This window comes from Coregonus clupeaformis, chromosome 20 (genome assembly GCF_020615455.1).
Source record: "Coregonus clupeaformis isolate EN_2021a chromosome 20, ASM2061545v1, whole genome shotgun sequence".
Classification (NCBI taxonomy): domain Eukaryota; kingdom Metazoa; phylum Chordata; class Actinopteri; order Salmoniformes; family Salmonidae; genus Coregonus; species Coregonus clupeaformis.
Window position 1 is genome coordinate 29809656 of NC_059211.1, and position 21702 is coordinate 29831357.

General features: G+C 43.2%; 1 protein-coding gene across 1 annotated transcript in view; it reads right to left on the reverse strand.

The window, feature by feature from the left end:
* Nucleotides 1–3829: 3829 nt before the first annotated feature.
* slc1a7b (solute carrier family 1 member 7b) overlaps nt 3830–21702 on the reverse strand; it is a 97209-nt gene continuing 79336 nt past the window's right edge. Inside the window, exons 4-11 of the mRNA XM_041840148.2 lie at nt 18515–18557; nt 18088–18322; nt 17638–17737; nt 17062–17295; nt 13211–13405; nt 10935–11069; nt 8072–8171; nt 3830–4611 (exon numbers count right to left, since the gene is read on the reverse strand). Coding sequence (XP_041696082.1) covers nt 4339–4611; nt 8072–8171; nt 10935–11069; nt 13211–13405; nt 17062–17295; nt 17638–17737; nt 18088–18322; nt 18515–18557 — 1315 coding nt within the window. The 3' untranslated portion in view covers nt 3830–4338. The remainder of the gene's footprint in view (nt 4612–8071; nt 8172–10934; nt 11070–13210; nt 13406–17061; nt 17296–17637; nt 17738–18087; nt 18323–18514; nt 18558–21702) is intronic.

Below are 21702 nucleotides of genomic sequence, written 5' to 3' on the forward strand. Positions count from 1 at the left end.
GACTTTTCACATGTTCAAGTAATCCAACTATTAATTTTGTCTGCTTCCAAAATGGCACTCTACAGTATATCCTATGGGACCCTGGTCAAAAGTGGTGCACTATAGGGAACAACAGTAGAAATGGCTCAAATGACACAGGTCAATGAAGTCTGCCACCAGTCTGCCACCAGTCTGCCACCAGTCTGCCTGTCTGCCACCAGTCTGCCTGTCTGCCACCAGTCTGCCTGTCTGCCACCAGTCTGCCTGTCTGCCCATCAGGGAAATCTACAGACAAGACATGTACTTTATCCTCCTGCTATTTACCCTTAATCCAACTCTACTACTACATCCAATCTAAAAGAGAGCAAAAGAAAAGGCGGGATCTAGGGAGGCGGGAAAGTAATTGAGAACAAAACAGGGTAATATAACAATATAGAGATAAACAAATGTGAGTGAGTGAGGTGGAGAGACATTTCACAAAAAATGCCTGCCATTTACTGCTCCCTGAGACAAATCCAATATTTTACTCAGTGGGTAAAATAGGCTCATTCACTTGGGCCAATTTGCTCTGCCTTGTCGAAGCAATTTGGAGAGACAGAATAATTTTCTGTTGAATTACACCATCATTGATCTCTCTAAGGATTGTGGATATATTGTATGTTCAGGGCTGGGCGGATGGAATGTAAAGGCATCGTTCCTCAACACACCATAAACAGCAGAGAATTACTCAATTGGTGTGTTAATCATAGAGCGATGAGAAACATGCGAGCAGAGCAGAATCCTGAGCCCAATGCTGCATGACACACTCATTAGAATGTCACAGCCTCTTAGGTCCACAGTTCCTATGATTCTACAGTTCTATATTCCAGTTCTATATTCCAGTTCCATATTCCAAACAACATCCTCTGTGATGACAGGCCAACGGATGCTCTGCGAGGTCTCTGTGACCGAGCGGAATAAAACGCTGGATGTTGTGACTGTTTTGTTCAAGACTGCCGATTCTACAAGGGCTGAGTTAGTTCTAGGAAAATATATACAATGGAAAGAAACACATGATAATCTATTGTAGTTGTGTATGACATAAGAGACTAGCATTGACATACTTGTAATTGATGGCCACTTTGCACAGAAAATGATGACTACCATTTAGTACAAAACAACAGGTAACCCAACCAACCAACTAACGAATCATGTCTCGTTGTAAGCATCACCTCTATTCACATTTCATTTAAACGCTATATCTTCAAAAAAAGAAAAAGGTTAAATGGACAAAGCATTACAAATAATGTAACCTTGGTACATCAGTGCACAAAAAGATTGAGAAGCCTTCATCTATAAAATAACATCAATGGTATTTCATGATCAGTAGCTAGGTGTTTAGACCTTGAAAAGTCCCCCCATTGAATCAGCCCAGCACCACCGGCTTTGTTAAGGCAAAAAATAAATACAAAATTAGATTAAATAAAAGAGAAGAAGAAAAAGAGAGAAGGGGGCTTTTTTGAAAGATCAATTTCTCTCAGATTTGATTTAGCCAGCAGATCCGACCCACTTTCTTACAGCTGCACTAGGGTCGGACAGCATTGCTGTGTATAATAAGACACTGCGGAGCCGCCCCTACATATGGCTCGGAAAACATACCTCAATCCAGGGATGAGAAATGCGTTGTACTCCGAATTGTCCCATTATCCCAACTGTTACACCGAGAAGATTGAACGACTGCTAGTTCTTTCCGAGCCATATCTCGCGCCGGCTCCGCGGTGTCAATGTACACAGGAATGCTGTCTGACCCTAGTGCAGCTGTAAGCAAGTGGGTCAGATCTGCTGGCTAATTAGATTTCTGACATCTTGTCTTCCTCTGTCTTTTCTGCTCAGTTTCATGACAAAGAGAGCTGTCTGATTAGCTTATTTGATGTTGCAGACAGTGACAGTAGCGAGAGCCACAAACCTTACTCATATGGTCCGTTTGCACTCTAGCAGAAATGTTGCTCAGGATGACAATAAAAGTATCAAGAAATAAATATTGTCAAATTGAAATATCAAAGACAATGCCTACGTACCTCAAACAATACAAATAGTATTACAAGTATGTACACATTTGTAAGAGTGGAAAGAGTTATTCCACCTTGCAGAGTGTTCACAGGCCCACACACATACAGTAAGTGCACACAGACTGAGCATCTCCTGGGATGTACAGGTAGGTGGGCATGTGTGTACAGGTAGTCTGGAAAGGGAACAGTGTGTACAGGTAGTCTGGAAAGGGAACAGTGTGTACAGGTAGTCTGGAAAGGGAACAGTGTGTACAGGTAGTCTGGAAAGTGAACAGTGTGTACAGGTAGTCTGGAAAGTGAACAGTGTGTACAGGTAGTCTGGAAAGTGAACAGTGTGTACAGGTGGTCTGGAAAGTGAACAGTGTGTACAGGTGGTCTGGAAAGTGAACAGTGTGTACAGGTAGTCTGGAAAGTGAACAGTGTGTACAGGTGGTCTGGAAAGTGAACAGTGTGTACAGGTGGTCTGGAAAGTGAACAGTGTGTACAGGTAGTCTGGAAAGTGAACAGTGTGTACAGGTGGTCTGGAAAGTGAACAGTGTGTACAGGTGGTCTGGAAAGTGAACAGTGTGTACAGGTAGGCTGGAAAGTGAACAGTGTGTACAGGTAGTCTGGAAAGTGAACAGTGTGTACAGGTGGTCTGGAAAGTGAACAGTGTGTACAGGTGGTCTGGAAAGTGAACAGTGTGTACAGGTAGTCTGGAAAGTGAACAGTGTGTACAGGTAGTCTGGAAAGTGAACAGTGTGTACAGGTGGTCTGGAAAGTGAACAGTGTGTACAGGTAGTCTGGAAAGGGAACAGTGTGTACAGGTAGTCTGGAAAGGGAACAGTGTGTACAGGTAGTCTGGAAAGGGAACAGTGTGTACAGGTAGTCTGGAAAGTGAACAGTGTGTACAGGTAGTCTGGAAAGTGAACAGTGTGTACAGGTAGTCTGGAAAGGGAACAGTGTGTACAGGTAGTCTGGAAAGGGAACAGTGTGTACAGGTAGTCTGGAAAGTGAACAGTGTGTACAGGTGGTCTGGAAAGTGAACAGTGTGTACAGGTAGTCTGGAAAGTGAACAGTGTGTACAGGTAGTCTGGAAAGGGAACAGTGTGTACAGGTAGTCTGGAAAGGGAACAGTGTGTACAGGTAGTCTGGAAAGTGAACAGTGTGTACAGGTAGTCTGGAAAGTGAACAGTGTGTACAGGTAGTCTGGAAAGTGAACAGTGTGTACAGGTGGTCTGGAAAGTGAACAGTGTGTACAGGTGGTCTGGAAAGTGAACAGTGTGTACAGGTAGTCTGGAAAGTGAACAGTGTGTACAGGTGGTCTGGAAAGTGAACAGTGTGTACAGGTGGTCTGGAAAGTGAACAGTGTGTACAGGTAGTCTGGAAAGTGAACAGTGTGTACAGGTGGTCTGGAAAGTGAACAGTGTGTACAGGTGGTCTGGAAAGTGAACAGTGTGTACAGGTAGTCTGGAAAGTGAACAGTGTGTACAGGTAGTCTGGAAAGTGAACAGTGTGTACAGGTGGTCTGGAAAGTGAACAGTGTGTACAGGTGGTCTGGAAAGTGAACAGTGTGTACAGGTAGTCTGGAAAGTGAACAGTGTGTACAGGTGGTCTGGAAAGTGAACAGTGTGTACAGGTGGTCTGGAAAGTGAACAGTGTGTACAGGTGGTCTGGAAAGTGAACAGTGTGTACAGGTGGTCTGGAAAGTGAACAGTGTGTACAGGTGGTCTGGAAAGTGAACAGTGTGTACAGGTGGTCTGGAAAGTAAACAGTGTGTACAGGTGGTCTGGAAAGTAAACAGTGTGTACAGGTGGTCTGGAAAGTGAACAGTGTGTACAGGTGGTCTGGAAAGTGAATAGCAAATACAGAATGTCCTCCTTTTGGCCATAACAATCCACTGTCACAGTGCTTCACTTATCCCAGCTAGTGTTGTGTCCTGGAAAATAATTATTTCCCAGTACATCACTGTCAGGTTTCAGAGAAGCCTATACTCCCCCATCCCTGTGCTCGCTCCCTATATCCACCATCCATGAAAGCAGTCTTGTCACAAATCTCATGTTTCTCACAAACAAAACAGGAAATAAAAAGGAATCACTCGATCAGTCAACAATAACAATAAAAATAAGATGGGATCCATCATTGCTCTCTCTGTTCATCTGTTCATCCATCTTCACCTCTATAAGTTCCAGTGGCGTTGGCCTTTCATTCTGATCTACTGAACGGCGAGACTCAGTTGAAAAAGAGCGCCTCCAACTGGTGATGGACTGTGGAGCTTTCCACATCAGTCCTGCTGGGATGAGTGGTGGTGATGTGAGGTGAGGTATGGGACCTATACGTTGGTCTCCAGGCCATTCATGTCAATGGCACAGTGGTCCTTATCCTTCTTCAGCTGCCTGGGAGGCACGGGGGGCTTTTTCCTCTCCGGAGGGGGCGGGGGCCGCACCCCTTCCTCCAGCTGCATGAGGCGGGCCACGTCGGGGGGGAAGGCGTCTGGTTTGACCCCTGACCCCTGGGGCGGCGGCTGGGTGCTACCGTTGTTGTTCTCACAGTTCGTATGTTGCTGGATGTTTATCATGGGCTTGGTCTCACAGATCAGAGGCACCTAGGAGAGAGGGAGGGGGGGAGTGGAAAAATAGAAGGAGAGAGAAAGAAGGAGCGATGGAAATAGAGTGAGAGAGAGAGAGCGAGAGAGAGAAAGCGCAAGGACAGGAAGGAGGGGGAGAGATTGAAAGAAATTGAAAAGAAAGCGAGAGAGAGGGAGAGAGAGAGAGAGGGAAACGGTGAGAGACAAAAGTGATCCATTTTCATTCGGAAGAGTCAGCTTTTTAAACCAACATGGCTCAGTTTAAATTGTTTTTACATTGTAGTAAAACAAAATACCTAATTTGATATGCATTGACATCAAATTCCATGGCATTACTACATTCTGTAGCAATGTATGTTTTGTTCAATTAAAAAAATACATACAATTAAATGCGATTTGATTAAAATTAATGCCTTTAACTGCAGTAGATGCAAAAATGTGGGCGATCCATTTTCATTCGGAAGAGTCAGCTTTTTAAACCAACATGGCTCAGTTTAAATTGTTTTTACATTGTAGTAAAACAAAATACCTCATTTGAAATGCGTTGACATCAAATTACATGGCATTACTACATTCTGTAGCAATGTATGTTTTGTTCAATTAAAAAAATACATACAATTGAATGCGATTTGATTAAAATGAATGCCTTTAACTGCAGTAGATGCAAAAAGGTGGGCGGATCATAAAAAATCTGTTATTAGGAATGTACAAAAATAAGACCTGTCCTCCAGTACAGCTATGAATCGGACTTACAGAGACAATTATAGTTTTCAGTATGCATCTCATCTTTTGTGGGAACTCTACCCTTCTATGGAGACAAATTGGGGTAAAATGTAGAGGAATACAGATAGACATTATCAGTCAAACGTTTCCAGACATACAGTTGAAGTCGGAAGTTTACATACACCTTAGCCAAATACATTTAAACTCAGTTTTTCACAATTCCTGATTTAATCCTAGTAAAGTTTTCTTAGGTCAGTTAGGATCATCACCTTATTTTAATAATGTGAAATGTCAGAATTATAGTAGAGAGAATGATTTATTTCAGCTTTTATTTCTTTCATCACATTCCCAGTGGGTCAGAAGTTTACATACACTCAATTAGTATTTGGAAGCATTGCCTTTAAAATGTTTAACTTGGGTCAAACGTTTCGGGTAGCCTTTTACAAGCTTCCCACAATAAGTTGGGTGAATTTTGGCCCATTCCTCCTGACAGAGCTGTCAGGAGAACTGAGTCAGGTTTGTAGGCCTCCTTGCTCGCACACGCTTTTTCAGTTCTGCCCACACATTTTCTATAGGATTGAGGTCAGGGCTTTGTGATGGCCACTCCAATACCTTGACTTTGTTGTCATTAAGTCATTTTGCCACAGCTTTGGAAGTATGCTTGGGGTCATTGTCCATTTGGAAGACCGATTTGCGACCAAGCTTTAACTTCTGACTGATGTCTTGAGATGTTGCTTCAATATATCCACATAATTTTCCTTCCTCATGATGCCATCTATTTTGTGAAGTGCACCAGTCCCTCCTGCAGCAAAGCACCCCCACAGCATGATGCTGCCACCCCCGTGCTTCACGGTTGGGATGGTGTTCTTCGGCTTGCAAGGGCCCCCTTTTTCCTCAAAACATAACGATGGTCATTATGGCCAAACAGTTCTATTTTTGTTTCATCAGACCAGAGGACATTTCTCCAAAAAGTACGATCTTTATCCCCATGTGCAGTTGCAAACCGTAGTCTGGCTTTTTTATGGCGGTTTTGGAGCAGTGGCTTCTTCCTTGCTGAGCGGCCTTTCAGGTTATGTTGATATAGGACTTGTTTTACTGTGGATATAGATGCTTTTGTACCTGTTTCCTCCAGCATCTTCAGAAGGTCCTTTGCTGTTGTTCTGGGATTGATTTGCACTTTTCACACCAAAGTACGTTCATCTCTAGGAGACAGAACGCGTCTCCTTCCTGAGCGGTATGACAGCTGCGTGGTCCCATGGTGTTTATACTTGCGTACTATTGTTTGTACAGATGAACGTGGTACCTTCAGGCATTTGGAAATTGCTCCCAAGGATGAACCAGACTTGTGGAGGGCTACAATTTTTTTTCTGAGGTCTTGGCTGATTTCTTTTGATTTTCCCATGATGTCAAGGAAAGAGGCACTGAGTTTGAAGGTAGGCCTTGAAATACATCCACAGGTACACCTCCAATTGACTCAAATGATGTCAATTAGCCTATCAGAAGCTTCTAAAGCCATGCCATCATTTTCTGGAATTTTCCAAGCTGTTTAAAGGCACAGTCAACTTAGTGTATGTAAACTTCTGACCCACTGGAATTGTGATACAGTGAATTATAATTGAAATAATCTGTCTGTAAACAATTGTTGGAACAATTACTTGTGTCATGCACAAAGTAGATGTCCTAACTGACTTGCCAAAACTCTAGTTTGTTAACAAGAACTTTGTGGAGTGTATGTAAACTTCTGACTTCAACTGTACCTCATACAAAACATAGTGAGTGAGTCTCCAGCGCATCCATTTGTGTTGAAAAAGAATGTGCGTCATGATAAGGCCACCACAGTCTTTATGCTGAAATATTTTTGTAGATGGAAAAGGTTTGCAAGGTTTTCAACTATCAAACAACAAGAACCTTGTCCTCGTCAAAATGCGTCCTTGAATTCAAAATGATAAAGATAAGCAGTTTTTTTAAAGAACGTATGACTAAAATCACGACTCCCGATAAAGCACTAACGTCAGATATTCACACTATTGTTTTTGACAGAATACAGTCATGTCGCTCTGAGCTCTGAGCCATAGCATTGGCATTAAGCAGAGTGTGACAATTTGATCTAGCAGCCAGGTTACTCAGTGTGTCTTTGCCATCAGCTCTCTTCCTGAGGAAGCTCAATATCGACAGGAGTTTGACTGTGGGGAACTAGCTAGGTTCCATGATGGCGGCAGGTATAGTAACACTAATGAGCCGAGCCAATCCGAGCCGTACTGTGCTGGTCATTGTTGCTGGAACCATGCTGGAAAAATATCTGAAGCACAGTACGCCTCAGCATGACAGTGTGATAAAAAAAAATTCTGAGCCAGCACAGTACGTCTCGGCTCAGCACAGTACGGCTCTGCTCAGCACAGTACGGCTCGACTCAGCACAGTACGGCTCGACTCAGCATAGTACGTCTCGGCTCAGCACAGTACGGATCTGCTCAGCACAGTACGGCTCTGCTCAGCACAGTACTTCTCGGCTCAGCACAGTACGGCTCGACTCAGCATAGTACGTCTCGGCTCAGCACAGTACGGCTCTGCTCAGCACAGTACGGCTCGACTCAGCACAGTACGGCTCTGCTCAGCACAGTACGGCTCTGCTCAGCACAGTACGGATCTGCTCAGCACAGTACGGCTCTGCTCAGCACAGTACTTCTCGGCTCAGCACAGTACGGCTCTGCTCAGCACAATAGTGTGAAAAGGGTATAAGACAGGCAGCTACTCACACCATCTCCTTCCTTGATAAAGTCTTTTCTGCAGATGTGGGCCATGATACCTGTAGCCAATGCATCCCCCATAACATTCACCATGGTCCGGAATCTGTCTCTGGAAGCAGAAGGCGAGCAGGAAAAACAGATTTAGAATAAGAGGTGTGTGTGTGTGTGTGTGTGTGTGTGTGTGTGTGTGTGTGTGTGTGTGTGTGTGTGTGTGTGTGTGTGTGTGTGTGTGTGTGTGTGTGTGTGTCTGTGTGTCTGTGTGTGTGTGTGTGTCTGTGTGTGTGTGTGTGTATAAATGAAGAAGTTCACAAATAAAGATGGGAACTGTATCATAATTCTATACAGAAATGAAATGTATTGGAGTAAAAAACACATCTACTCATTTACAGTTTCACTGTTATGTAAAGGGTGACTATGATATGTCGATATTACATCCAACAGGATGTTATTACACATCTAATTTCATCTGATTTATTTCTATAGTTAATGTTCATGTATATGTGGCGACTGTACCTCTGCTACACAATGATTAATGACTTCTATAAATATAAGTTGCTCTGGATAAGAGCGTCTGCTAAATGACTAAAATGTCAAATGTATATGTGACTCGTTTCAGGAAACTAGGCGTTTCTTCTGCCGTACTTCTGTCTATAACATGAGCTGTTCAGTATATGTAGGTAATCCTTTCTAACACTGCTTTTAAAAAAATATATCACGAAGAACTGCAAAAGTGTTGCTAATGCTCTGCACTTTCTGGAGGACTGAGTTTTGAAATCAGTGGAATGCCCGGTGGAAGCAGAATAGGATAGCTAAGGAGATGGAGAAAATTCTGTAGTTTGATTGCAAATATGCGGAAGGAGTCAAAAAGAGAACACACAGAAGGCTGTTGTATGAAACACCTGTCTCCGGAATAGCTACATCTTCAAACTAAGGGCTACCATGGCATCCGTGACAGAGAGGGAGAAGCGTTCATCCATGTATATGGGTAAGAGAGTCTAGCTAGCAATATTTTCAGATATTATATGTTTCTAATTTTGTCACAAAGTCGTTTTCATTGCAAGTTACAGCTTCCTTTTAGCTAGCTAGCTAATGCTAGCTGGCTGGCTCGCTAGCTAACGTTACATGTATTATCTGTGTAGTAATATTATTCGTATTTCAGAGCCATTTGCATTGCTATTTATAGCCTACTGTTAGCTAGCTCGCTAACATTGAACCAAGTTGGTTAGCTTCAGCTACCTTCAGATTCATGCAGGGTAGTAACGTTATGAGTTGGGATTATGGTTCATTGTTTAGCTAGCTACATGTCTAAACAAAAGACTCCACTATGCAAGTAACCATTTCACTGTACCCTTTACACCTTCTGTATCCTGTGCATGTGACAAATAAACTTTGATTGTATTTAGCATGTGTTTACCAGAGACAGTATTATTTCATCACACTCACAACCAAGCTATTTTTCTGTAATTAGCTTGCCATTAACTTGTAAATAATGATCTTGTTGTGATTTTATTTTCCTGTAATAATTCACACACATTTTTTATTATTTAACTAGGCAAGTCAGTTAAGAACAAATTCTTATTTACAATGATGGCCTACACTGGCCAAACCCAGACGACGCTGGGCCAATTGTGCGCCGCCCTATGGGACTCCCAATCACGGCCGGTTGTGATACAGCCTGGAATCGAAACAGGGGGTCTGTAGTGACGCCTCAAGCACTAAGATGCAGTGCCTTAGACCGCTGCGCCACTCGGGAGCCCTTAGCTAAAGTTAAGACGTTGTCAGCTATGATATGATCATTATTTGAGCTGGCTTGCTAGCTAACAAGCTAGAAACTAACCAAAACATTGTTTCAAAAGTTGCTTTTAGTTGCCTGGTTTGCTAGATTGACACATACTAAATTAATGTTTAAACTGATGGGTTTATTGTTGTTAAAATACACCAGCTATGCTGTTTTGGACCACCAGGCTGCTGATGTCATGCAGCCTGTCGTTTTTGTGTTTATACTTTTTCATAACGACAACGACAAGTTTGATGTCGGACGACAATAAAATGTTCTTGATGTCACTGCGACAACTGTCTACAGACATGTCGATAGATGTAGTATGAACCAGCCTTTAGTCTTGAAATCTTTGGTTGTTTGGTACTCACTCTGTTTAGCACATGGCCTCACATGTGAATCCATAAAGAGATGAGTGGGGCTAAGGCTTAAGAGGGTGTGAACAATGCTAAATGGGTGTAGACAAAGAAGAGCTCTCCAGTAGGTGTACCAAAACATTGAAGGGCCATATTCTCAAAAGTGGGGTTACAAGTTTCTGAACTTTCAAAGCATAATTACTTTCCCATTGTTCCTCAACTGTAGTGTATGATATACAATTTTCTAGCTCTGAGTTTCTACTTTTATCCAATGTAAAAAACACCATAGATGTGTTCGAATACTCATACTAACCGCACAAACCTTACTATTTGTGATGTAAATTAAGTATGTAGTATGCTTATTGGTCATAGCATGGATATAGTTAGTATGCCAGAAGTTCCCGGATGTCGTACTACATTTGCCAAAATTCAAAATATACAAGCAGTGGACACTATTTCCGTGCTTTTAGGGCCCAAAATGCAATACTTCAGAAAATGGGCGTGGCTTCACAACATTTTCAGATTGCTACATAAGACCGAATCGAGCCAGTCGGTCACATATGTCTCCACATTACCATAATTAGGTAGCATCTGAATAATGCTACATAAACAAACTCTCTCACACCACTTCAGAAATAATCATTGATGCATCCTACGCACAGAATACGTCACATAACATGGAATCGAAAATCAATTATAAGACTGACAATAGAGGAAGTGGATCCCATATGGTACTCACAATGCCCAATCCACTGCAATGATGAGAGTGATATCATCAGTTGGCAACCCAACTGATGTTAGCACGATCACCATGGTGACCAGACCAGCCTGTGGAATTCCTGCAGCACCGATGCTGGCTGCTGTGGCTGTGATGCTGGAAGACAGAGAGAGGTGGGATGAACTCCATTATACCATACTCTATACAATAACTGATGTAGCATAAAGAGTTCCCTGGTAGAGTTTCTCTATACCAAACCATACTGCTTAGCCATGTTCCCTCTGGTTTTATTTACACTAGCATACCACCATAAATTCATGCCCAATACAGTGCTTCATTCTAAGCAGGATGCTCACCTGGATATTGGAAAAGAGCCCATATCTATATGTTCACATAGTACTTTGTTACTTATTGTCAATGTGGTCATAATGTTGCCATAATGTTGCTATATGTTGCATTGGCTGACATGAACCATAATATTTGAATGAACCGTTGTTACATTTGAAGCACATAGAAACTAGCCCTAATCCCTTTGAAATAGTTTAAAAGCATTAAGGAACTAAACTCCATCTTCCTATTTATAGCTACATAACATATGCGACACACAGACTCAATTTATAAAGCAGGATGAATTGGTTGTCTTTATGTGTGTTTCATAATATTAATGGAAATCATCAACTGCGTTCCTGGTTGATACTGTTGAAGTAAAGTTATATGATTTCAAAGGGAATAGGGCTAGTTTCTGATTTACATGAATATTATGAAACACATAAAGACAACCAATGCATCCTGCTTTGAAAATGGAGTCTGTGTGATTTGCGAATGTTATGTACTGTAGCTTTAGACAGGAAGATGGAGTTTAGATCCTTCATGCTTTTAGCCTTGTTGTTTGTTGAAAATAGAGACGCAATTCCATCTACTTTAATAGCATTAAGCTGGGGTCCCTATGGCAGGGAGGGGATTCAAGGCCAAAAACACGACGAGGCTGAAAAATACAGGGACGTTCTATTTTGATCCCCAATTACTTTGCACTATCCTGCCTTCCTCTGCCATCACTGAGCACTTTACTCTCTGTGTCCATCTCTCTCTCTCTCTCTCTCTCTCTCTCTCTCTCTCTCTCTCTCTCTCTCTCTCTCTCTCTCTCTCTCTCTCTCTCTCTCTCTCTCTCTCTCTCTCTCTCTCTCTCTCTCTCTCTCTCTCTCTCTCTCTCTCTCTCTCTCTCTCTCTCTATATATATATATTTCTCTCTCTTTCTCTCTCTCTGTCCATCGCTCTTTCTCTCTCTCTGTCTGTCTCTCTGTCTCTGTCTCTGTCTGTATCTGTCTCTGTCCATCTCTCTCTCTGTGTCTGTTCATCTCTCTCTGTCCGTCTCTCTTTATCTGTCTGTCTCTCTCTCTCTCCGCCTCTGTCTCGCTCTCTGTCTGTCTCTGTCTCTCTCTCTGTCCGTCTCTCTCTCTCTCTGCCCTCAGTGTATTTGGAACAGTAGTTCCTCACCCTTATTTCCCCCTCGTTCTTGGCATAGTCCATCTGTTCATCTAATTCAGGGATGGGCAACTTTGATCGGGGTGGGGGGCCACAAAAAATCTGAACTCCCACCCTCCCCACCGCATTGCGAGCAAACATTTTTGAAACATGTGGCTTATATTAATGCCATTAGACACTTCAAAACTGTAAGAGACATGTAACTTTAGATAACTGTTGCCTGGCAGAACATCTAAAAGTCTATTTTAGTCAGCTGAGGATCACCCTTTAAAACCTATGTAGCTTATCACCATCGCCTCCCTGCCAGTAAGGAGATACCCAGTATGCTATAGGCAAGGGATGGGCAACTCCAGTCCTTGGGGGCCTGATTGGTGTCACGCTTTTGCCCCAGCCCCAACTAACAAACCTGACTCCAATAATGAACTAATCATGATTTTCAGTTTAGAATGCAGTTAGTTTGATCAGCTGTGTTTGCTAGGGATGGGGGAAAAGTGTGACACAACTCCGGCCCCCCCACTCCGGCCCCTTGGAGTTGACCATCCCTGATATAGTTCATTTATGATGGTGACTGGAATCAGTGACTAACATTTGTATATTTCCGTAACAGATAAATCTTCTCCATGCGGGCTAACCGCAGACACCTGTGTGTTTCATTGTGTGTTGCTGGGCTGGATACAGACAGAGGACCCCTGCTTTAAATGCCTCTCTTCTTCTTTATACAGTATGTTCAAATACAGTAGAATTATGAAGCATATATTTATATGTTCAGTAAAAGATGGCCTATACTAAAAAAGCCGTTCATTTCTCCCTGTTACCTGATGGTTATGATTTGTCCAAAGTCCAGCTCGTAGTTATTGACCTGGGCGATGAAGATGGCTGCCACGGCCTCGTAGAGCGCCGTCCCGTCCATGTTGATGGTGGCGCCCACTGGGAGCACGAAGCGGATAATGCGTCGGTCGATGTGGTTGTTCTCCAGGAGGCACTTGAAGGTGATAGGCAGCGTGGCAGAGCTGGAGAGACATAGAGGGATAGACAACATTAAAGCTGGGGAGAGACCGAGGAAGACAACACCAAGTTGAAGGTGGCAGAGCTGTAGAGAGATAAAGGAGGACAGCATAGAGCTAAAGGTGATAGGCAGTGTGGCAGAGCTGTAGAGAGATAAAGGAGGACAACATAGAGCTAAAGGTGATAGGCAGTGTGGCAGAGCTGTAGAGAGATAAAGGAGGACAACATAGAGCTAAAGGTGATAGGCAGTGTGGCAGAGCTGTAGAGAGATAAGGAGGACAACATAGAGCTAAAGGTGATAGGCAGTGTGGCAGAGCTGTAGAGAGATAAAGGAGGACAACATAGAGCTAAAGGTGATAGGCAGTGTGGCAGAGCTGTAGAGAGATAAAGGAGGACAACATAGAGCTAAAGGTGATAGGCAGTGTGGCAGAGCTGTAGAGAGATAAAGGAGGACAACATAGAGCTAAAGGTGATAGGCAGTGTGGCAGAGCTGTAGAGAGATGGAGGAGGATGACACATTAAAGGACAACAACAACAACAGGAAATCAAGTCATGAGACAGGTTATTTGTGGTTTTATTGCCATAAGACATAACCACCTGTTATTTAAATTTTAAATTTATTAAGAGTAGTGTACTTCATTATGTTAATAAAGCTTAGAAGAGCAAACAATTACTATGAACCTTTATTCTGCTTTGGGGAGAACAGATGGTGCATTTACAGCAGCTGTTAAGTTTCATGATTAACTCCAAAATAACCCCCTTATGAATCCTATGAAACCTGCAGAATGACTTCTCCGTAAGTGTGCAATCTCAGAACACACAGCAAGTTGAGATGTAATGTTTGTTTCTTCTTTGGATGTCTGTCTGCTTAACCTATAAGTATTCTCAGTGGACAGACATGAAGGTTACGCACGCACAAAAGACACACACACACACACACACACACACACACACACACACACACACACACACACACACTAACACACACACGCACACACACACACACACACAGCTCCCGTTTCCTCCAACACACACCAGATGTGTTCTGATCTCTTCCCTCCTCCCATCTTCCTCTTCCTTCCCTTCACCTCCCTCCTCTCACCTCCCTCCTCCCTCCTCTCACCTCCCTCTTCCCTCTTCCCTCTTCCCTCTTCCCTCCTCTCACCTCCCTCCTCCCTCCCCCCTCCTCCCTCCTCCCTCCTCCCTGCTCTCACCTCCCTCTTCCCTCCTCTCACCTCGCTCTTCCCTGCTCTCACCCTCCTCCCTTCTTCCTCCTCCCTGCTCTCACCTCCCTCTTCCCTGCTCTCACCTCCCTCCTCCCTCCTCCCTGCTCTCACCTCCCTCCTCCCTCCTCCCTCCTCCCTTCACCTCTCAACTCACCTCCCTCCTCTCACCTCTCTCCTTTCACCTCCCTCCTCTCACCTCCTCCCTCCTCATCTCACCTCCCTCTTCCCTCCTCTCACCTCCCTCCTCTCAACTTACCTCCCTTGTCTCACCTCCCCTTCTCCCTCCTCCCTCCTCTCACCTCCCTCCCTTCACCTCCCTCCTTTCACCTCCCTCCTCTCACCTCCCTCCCTTCACCTCCCTCCTCTCACCTCCCTCCTCCTCATCTCACCTCCCTCTTCCCTCCTCTCAACTCACCTCCCTCCTCTCACCTCCCTCCTCCCCCCTCTCACCTCCCTCCCTTCACCTCCCTCCTCTCACCTACCTCCTTCCTCCTCTCACCTCCCTCCCTTCACCTCCCTCCCCCCTCCTCTCACCTCCATCCTCTGCATCACTTCTTCTTTTTATAAGCAACATTAATGTGTTGAAAATCCCAAATTTGCCCTCAGAACTGCCTCAATTCGTTGGGGCATGGACTCTACAAGGTGTCGAAAGTGTTCCACAGGGATGCTGGCCCATGTTGACTCCAATGCTTCCCACAGTTTTGTCAAGTTGGTTGGATTTCCTTTGGGTGGTGGACCATTCTTGATACATACGGGAAACTTTTGAGTGTGAAAAACCCAGCAGCGTTGCAGTTCTTGACACAAACCAGTGCGCCTGGCACCTACTACCATACCCTGTTCAAAGGCACTTAAATATTTTGTCTTGCCCAATCACCCTCTGTATGGAACACATACACAATCCGTGTCTTAATTGACTCAAGGCTGAACAATCCTCCTTGAACCGGTGTCCTCCCCTTCATCTACACTGATTGAAGTGGATTTAACAAGTGACATCAATAAGGGATCATAGCTTTCACCTGGTCAGTCTATGTCATGGAAAGAGCAGGTGTCCTTAATGTACACTCAGTGTACAATTCAACTTGAGAATTTATTCTACCTTATTTGCATATTTCACAGTGTGCCTTTCAAGTAAATTGTAGTTACTTACCACCCATGCCTGTATTTGTTAGTACACAGACATGGTTGTTGTATTCATTGGCTTTCAGTCCTGTAGCCTTCACCAAGTGAGTGTCGAAGTGAATATGTTATCTTAAAAAAACTATTTATGGCAATACATTACATCCAGTAATAAAGCCTTTCTTTGAGGGCCTAGTTACACCCTAACACAGTGGTCTGAAGCTCCTGGTTTACAGGCCACATCAAGCCTGCAAGTCACAAAGTGATGTGTAAATCCTATTGGAGTGAGGATATCCAACAATTTGAACTTTTTAATCACCCGCAACCTGTATTGAGAAAGATTGCTGGGGTAGGCAAGATTGCTTATTGAGACTACCTAAATCATATAAACTGGAACAGCCATATCAGTAATGGGTGCGATAAGTCCAACTACTAACAGATTGTATTAGTTTAGAAAAATGTATATTATTTATGTTTGTGTAGCATAAGATTAATCAACCAATCAATGTACATGCAAAAACACAGGTATTAAAATAAAACATTCTGAAAATCAACCTGGTATAGAGCATGCTGGGAAATATGATAATGATGGGCATGGGTTTCAGTGGTTTTGAGCAAACGTGAATTTGTAATTTTACTTAACAATCTTGTTTAAATTCAGCTCACTTCGAGCAGAGTTTGTTGAGTAAACAAACTAACACATTAGCTCAAATTCTTGTCCTTTTGAAGTCCAGTCAACTAACAGAATAACACTGATTAAGCAATTCATGTACATGCCCTGAGTCTGACCTCTTCACCTGGAAGATGTTGCCAGGGCGATGTGTACGTGGCAGACGTTAATGTGCTGCTTAGCAGTACCACTTCCTCCTGCTCCAGCTCACACCAAGACTTGAACCCAGGACCTCTGCCTCGTAAACACACATGATCACCCTCCTGAAATATTTTTAACCAGTCGCGCCACTGAAAAGCTGGCATTTTGGCAACACGAGTGGAGACATTTCAGGCTGAGGAGTGAGGTTACAGATCCCATCTGTTACATGTTCATGAGGGGGCTGTTGCCCCAGCAATGTGCCTTACCTGGAGGATGTTGCCAGGGTGATGAGAAGCGCCTGCAGGATGCCCCAGATGTAGACAATGGGTTAGGGTTAGGGTTAGGGTAAGCACTAAGGTTATGCCTAGGGTCAAAGTTAGGTTTGTTGTTGTTGTTTACCTGGATGAGGTTTCCAGGGCGGTGAGCAGGGCCTGCAGTATTCCACTGATGCGCATGATAAGTTAAGGGTCAGGGCTAGTGTTAAGGTTGGGTCAGAGTTGTTGTTTACCTGGAGGATGTTGCCAGGGCGATGAGCAGGGCCTGCAGGATGCCCCTGATGTAAACGATGGGGCTCTTCTTGGTGATGAAGAAGTACATGGCCGGGAGGATGAAGAGCCCATGGAGGATCAGACCGAAGACCACCGTGACAGCGTAGAAGCCCAGCTTCTTACCCATGGCTGACGGGTCGCTCATCTCCAGGATCTTACCGGCCACCAGGAACACAATGCCGAATGGGAAGTACCTAGTCAGGAAAGGAGGAGCAGGGTCAGAGGTCATACACACAGCCATGCAGAATTTGTAACAAGGATCCTGGACACTATTCCATGGACACTATTCCATATTTACTGCACTAATTTTGGCAGTAGTGCACTACATAGGGAATAGGTTGTCATTTCAGATTCAACCCCAGGGTGTTTGGCTGTCTGTGATGAATGCAGTTAGAAATGTCTGTGATGTCTGTGCCATATGTCTACACATCTATGTGTTACAGTTAGGACCTGGAGTTTTTCCTGATAAGGATCACTTTATATGGTCTGGAAAAACTTGATGTCCTAGTTGCTGTATAGTGTAGTCAAATCCTTACCAGATGACGATAGCAACGATCTTCAGGACAGCCTCGTTTAGGCTCTGGCAGAAGTTGACCAAGGCGCTGCCATTAGGCCCCATCCTGCCCAGCATTATACCTGTCAAAATATACAGCATGTCAGTGACGCAGGACAGGACACTGCTCACATAGTACACATCATTAGACAAGTGAGAAAAGTGCTCATTTCTGCCGACAGTGATTTAGGCCTTGCTTGACATCTGAACTAAAACAACAACGTAATGTAAGCAAAAGATTTCAGGAAATGTCACAAATAATGGAGAGGAAAATGGAGAGTGTGTGTGAGGTGTTTTGTGTGTGTATTATGTATGTGTGTGTGAGTTGTTTTGTGTGTGTATTATGTATGTGTGTGTGAGTTGTTTTGTGTGTGTATTATGTATGTGTGTGCGCATGCGTGCATGCCTGTGTGTGTGTATGTTTGTTTATTACCCATGGTGGCTGAGAAGATCACAATTCCAAGGACGTTCATTCCATCACTGGTTCCCGGTAGTGTTTTGAAGTATACATCTGGGGGAGGAGTCAGGTCCAGGGAGAAATTCTGGAACTCTGTTCCATTATCGTCCTGGATACCGTAGATAAGTGCTCGCCGTGTGGTGGATTCTGATAGACTCTGACTCACTGTGGCCTTCGGTGTTTTCATAATGGGAACACTTCTCGTCCGGTACTGTTCATATGAAGTAGAGCAGAGAACAGGGACAATTAAAGATTATTCATGGATTAGTTATTGAATTAGAATACAAAGAAAATAATTTGAACTCAATAGCGGTCAAATTAACAGAACACTGAGAACTGAATCCAACTTGAACTCATGGAGCATGAAGTCCTACAGCAAAGTGTATGATTTAAAGGGGCTCACCTGTTGAAATGTGGCTTGAACCAAGTTGGCTGGAAACATGTTGCTTGAAGGGAAAGAGAACAACAACAAAAAAATATATATATATACAGTACCAGTCAAAAGTATTAGAACACCTACTCATTCCAGGGTTTTTCTTTATTTTTACTATTTTCTACATCGTAGAATAATAGTGAAGACAACAAAACTATGAAATAACACATCATGTAGTAACCAAACAAGTGTTAAACAAATCAAAATATACATTATATTTGAGATTCTTCAAATAGCCACCCTTTGCCTTGATGACAGCTTTGCACACTCTTGGCATTCTCTCAACCAGCTTCATGAGGTAGTCACCTGGAATGCTTTTCAATTAAAAGGTGTGCCTTCTTAAAAGTTAATTTGTGGAATTGTTTTCCTTCTTAATGCGTTTGAGCCAATCAGTTGTGTTGTGAAAATGTAGGGGGGGTATACAGAAGATAGCTCTATTTGGTAAAAGACCAAGTCCATATTATGGCAAGAACAACTCAAATAAGCAAAGAGAAACGACAGTCCATCATTACTTTAAGACATGAAGGTCAGTCAATATGAACATTTCAAGTGCAGTCGCAAAAACCATGAAGCGCTATGATGAAACTGGCTCTCATGAGGACCGCGACAGGAATGGAAGACCCAGAGTTAACTCTGCTGCAGAGGATGAGTTCATTAGAGTTACCAGCCTCAGAAATTGTAGCCCAAATAAATGCATCACAGAGTTCAAGAAACAGACACAACTCAACATCAACTGTTCAGAGGGGACTGTGTGAATCAGGCCTTCATGGTCGAATTACTGCAACAACAAAAAAACACTACTAAAGGACACCAATAAGAAGAAAAGACCTGCTTGGGCCAAGAAACACGAGCAATGGACATTAGATCGGTGGAAGTTTGTCCTTTGGTCCAAATTGGAGTCCAAATTTGAGATTTTGGGTTCCAACCGCCGTGTCTTTGTGAGACACGGTGTGGGTGAACGGATGATCTCTGCATGTGTATTTCCAACCGTAAAGCATGGAGGAGGAGGTGTTATGGTGTGGGGGTGCTTTGCTGGTGATGCTGTCTGTCATTTATTTAGAATTCAAGGCACACTTAACCAGCATGGCTACCACAGCATTCTGCAGCGATACGCCATCCCATCTTGTTTGGGCTTAGTGGGACTATCATTTGTTTTTTAACAGGACAATGACCCAACCCACCTCCAGGCTGTGTAAGGGCTATTTTACCAAGAAGGAGAATGATGGAGTGCTGCATCAGATGACCTGGCCTCTACAATCCCCCAACCTCAACCAAATGTAGTTGGTTTGGGATGAGTCGGACCGCAGAGTGAAGGAAAAGCAGCCAACAAGTGCTCAGCATATGTGGGAACTCCTTCAAGACTGTTGGAAAAGCATTCCAGGTCAAGCTGGTTGAATGCCAAGAGTGTGCAAAGCTGTCATCAAGGCAAATGGTGGCTATTTGAAGATTCTCAAATATAAAATATACTTTGATATATTTAACACTTTTTTGTTTACTACATGATTCCATATTTGTTATTTCATAGTTTTGATGTCTTCACTATTATTCTACAATGTAAAAAATAGTAAAAATAATGAGTAGGTGTGTCCAAACCTTTGACTGGTACTGTGGTTGAAGTGGTCGAACTGATATCGTTAAAACATACCATTATTTTATTATGTTGACATAAAATACTCTCTTGCCTACAAACTATCTTAACTTTTTGTAAACTACCCACTGGCCAAAAACTAGTTGAATCAACGTTGTTTCCACGTAATTTCAATAAATAATTATATGCGATGACGTTGCATCAACGTGGAAAACTGATTGGATTTGAAAAAAGTAATCAACATAAGGGAATTTAGTCTTTTTTTCATTAAATTTTTTACCTATGTCCAATGACATGGTGATATTTTTTGTTGATTTCAAGTTGAATTCACGTTTAAATGACATCTGTGCCCATTGGGTAATTAATTCAAACTTTGCACTGAGCCGGGCAACAGATCAACTTTCTGAAAACATCACAAACAGAGAGAGAGAGAGAGAATACACATATCACAATGAAATACCATTAAAATATGTGGCATTAGCATTATTTATAAGCACCTGAACATGCATTAATTGATTTGATGAACACTAGATTTCCAGAGGAGTTTTGTTTACCATAGTCACTGTTTGCTTCCAGTTAGACTGGAACATTCAACAGATTTTTGTAGTTAATGACTAACACAACAACACTTTGTCGTCCATTTTCCTGTCAAAAGCCCACAAGGACACAAAAATGGGACAGAGGCCCCAGTTGCTTTGGTGTGAATAGAATGTCCATGATTCATACTGTATCTTTCAGCTCCACCCAAATATGTGTGTGTGTGTGTGTGTGTGTGAGAGAGAGAGAGAGAGAGAGAGAGAGAGAGAGAGAGAGAGAGTGTGTGCATGTGTATGTGTGTGTGTGTGTTTATGCATGCATGTCTGTGTGTGTGTGTGTGTGTGTGTGTGTGTGTGTGTGTGTGTGTATATGAGTGACTGCCAAGCCAAACAGACAGACGGTGTATCTGGGACCTCTCCCAAGCCCTCTCAGCTCAAACACTAAAACAAACATGAAGGTGTTCACTCTCTATGCAGCTCCCATTTAGTCGGATGGAATGTTCAGAGATGATGGCACTCACATAAAGCACACTTACAAAGGCAAACAACAGCAAAAACAGCGGCTAAAAGAGGTCCATTTGAATGCTAGGATTCTGCTAGTGACAAATGTGAGGTGCCACTAACAGGGACATGTTATGAAAGTGAATGATTCCCATTACTTCAGAGATTTTCACCATGACACGTAATGTACATGCTCTATTCAGTGTGGGACAGACACCTGTTGGGATCAATATTAAGTGGACAGTACTGGACACTATGTGGCTGCTATAGGTGAACAGTACAGATGTAGGATCTTAATTTGATCACCCTGTTGCAAGACAACTTTCCTGCAATGCAGGAGCATAGCCGTGGGAAGTAGGGGTGCTGAGGGTGCTGCAGCACCCCCTGAAAAATCTGAATAAAAAAGATTCACAAAAGTAGTGCACTGGGCCGTTAATAGTAATGTATTAGTGGACCCATATAGCCGTCTGCAGCACGGGCAAAAGCCTATTCCCCCCCCCTTGAAGAAAAAATGCACCCCCATCCCCAAAAAT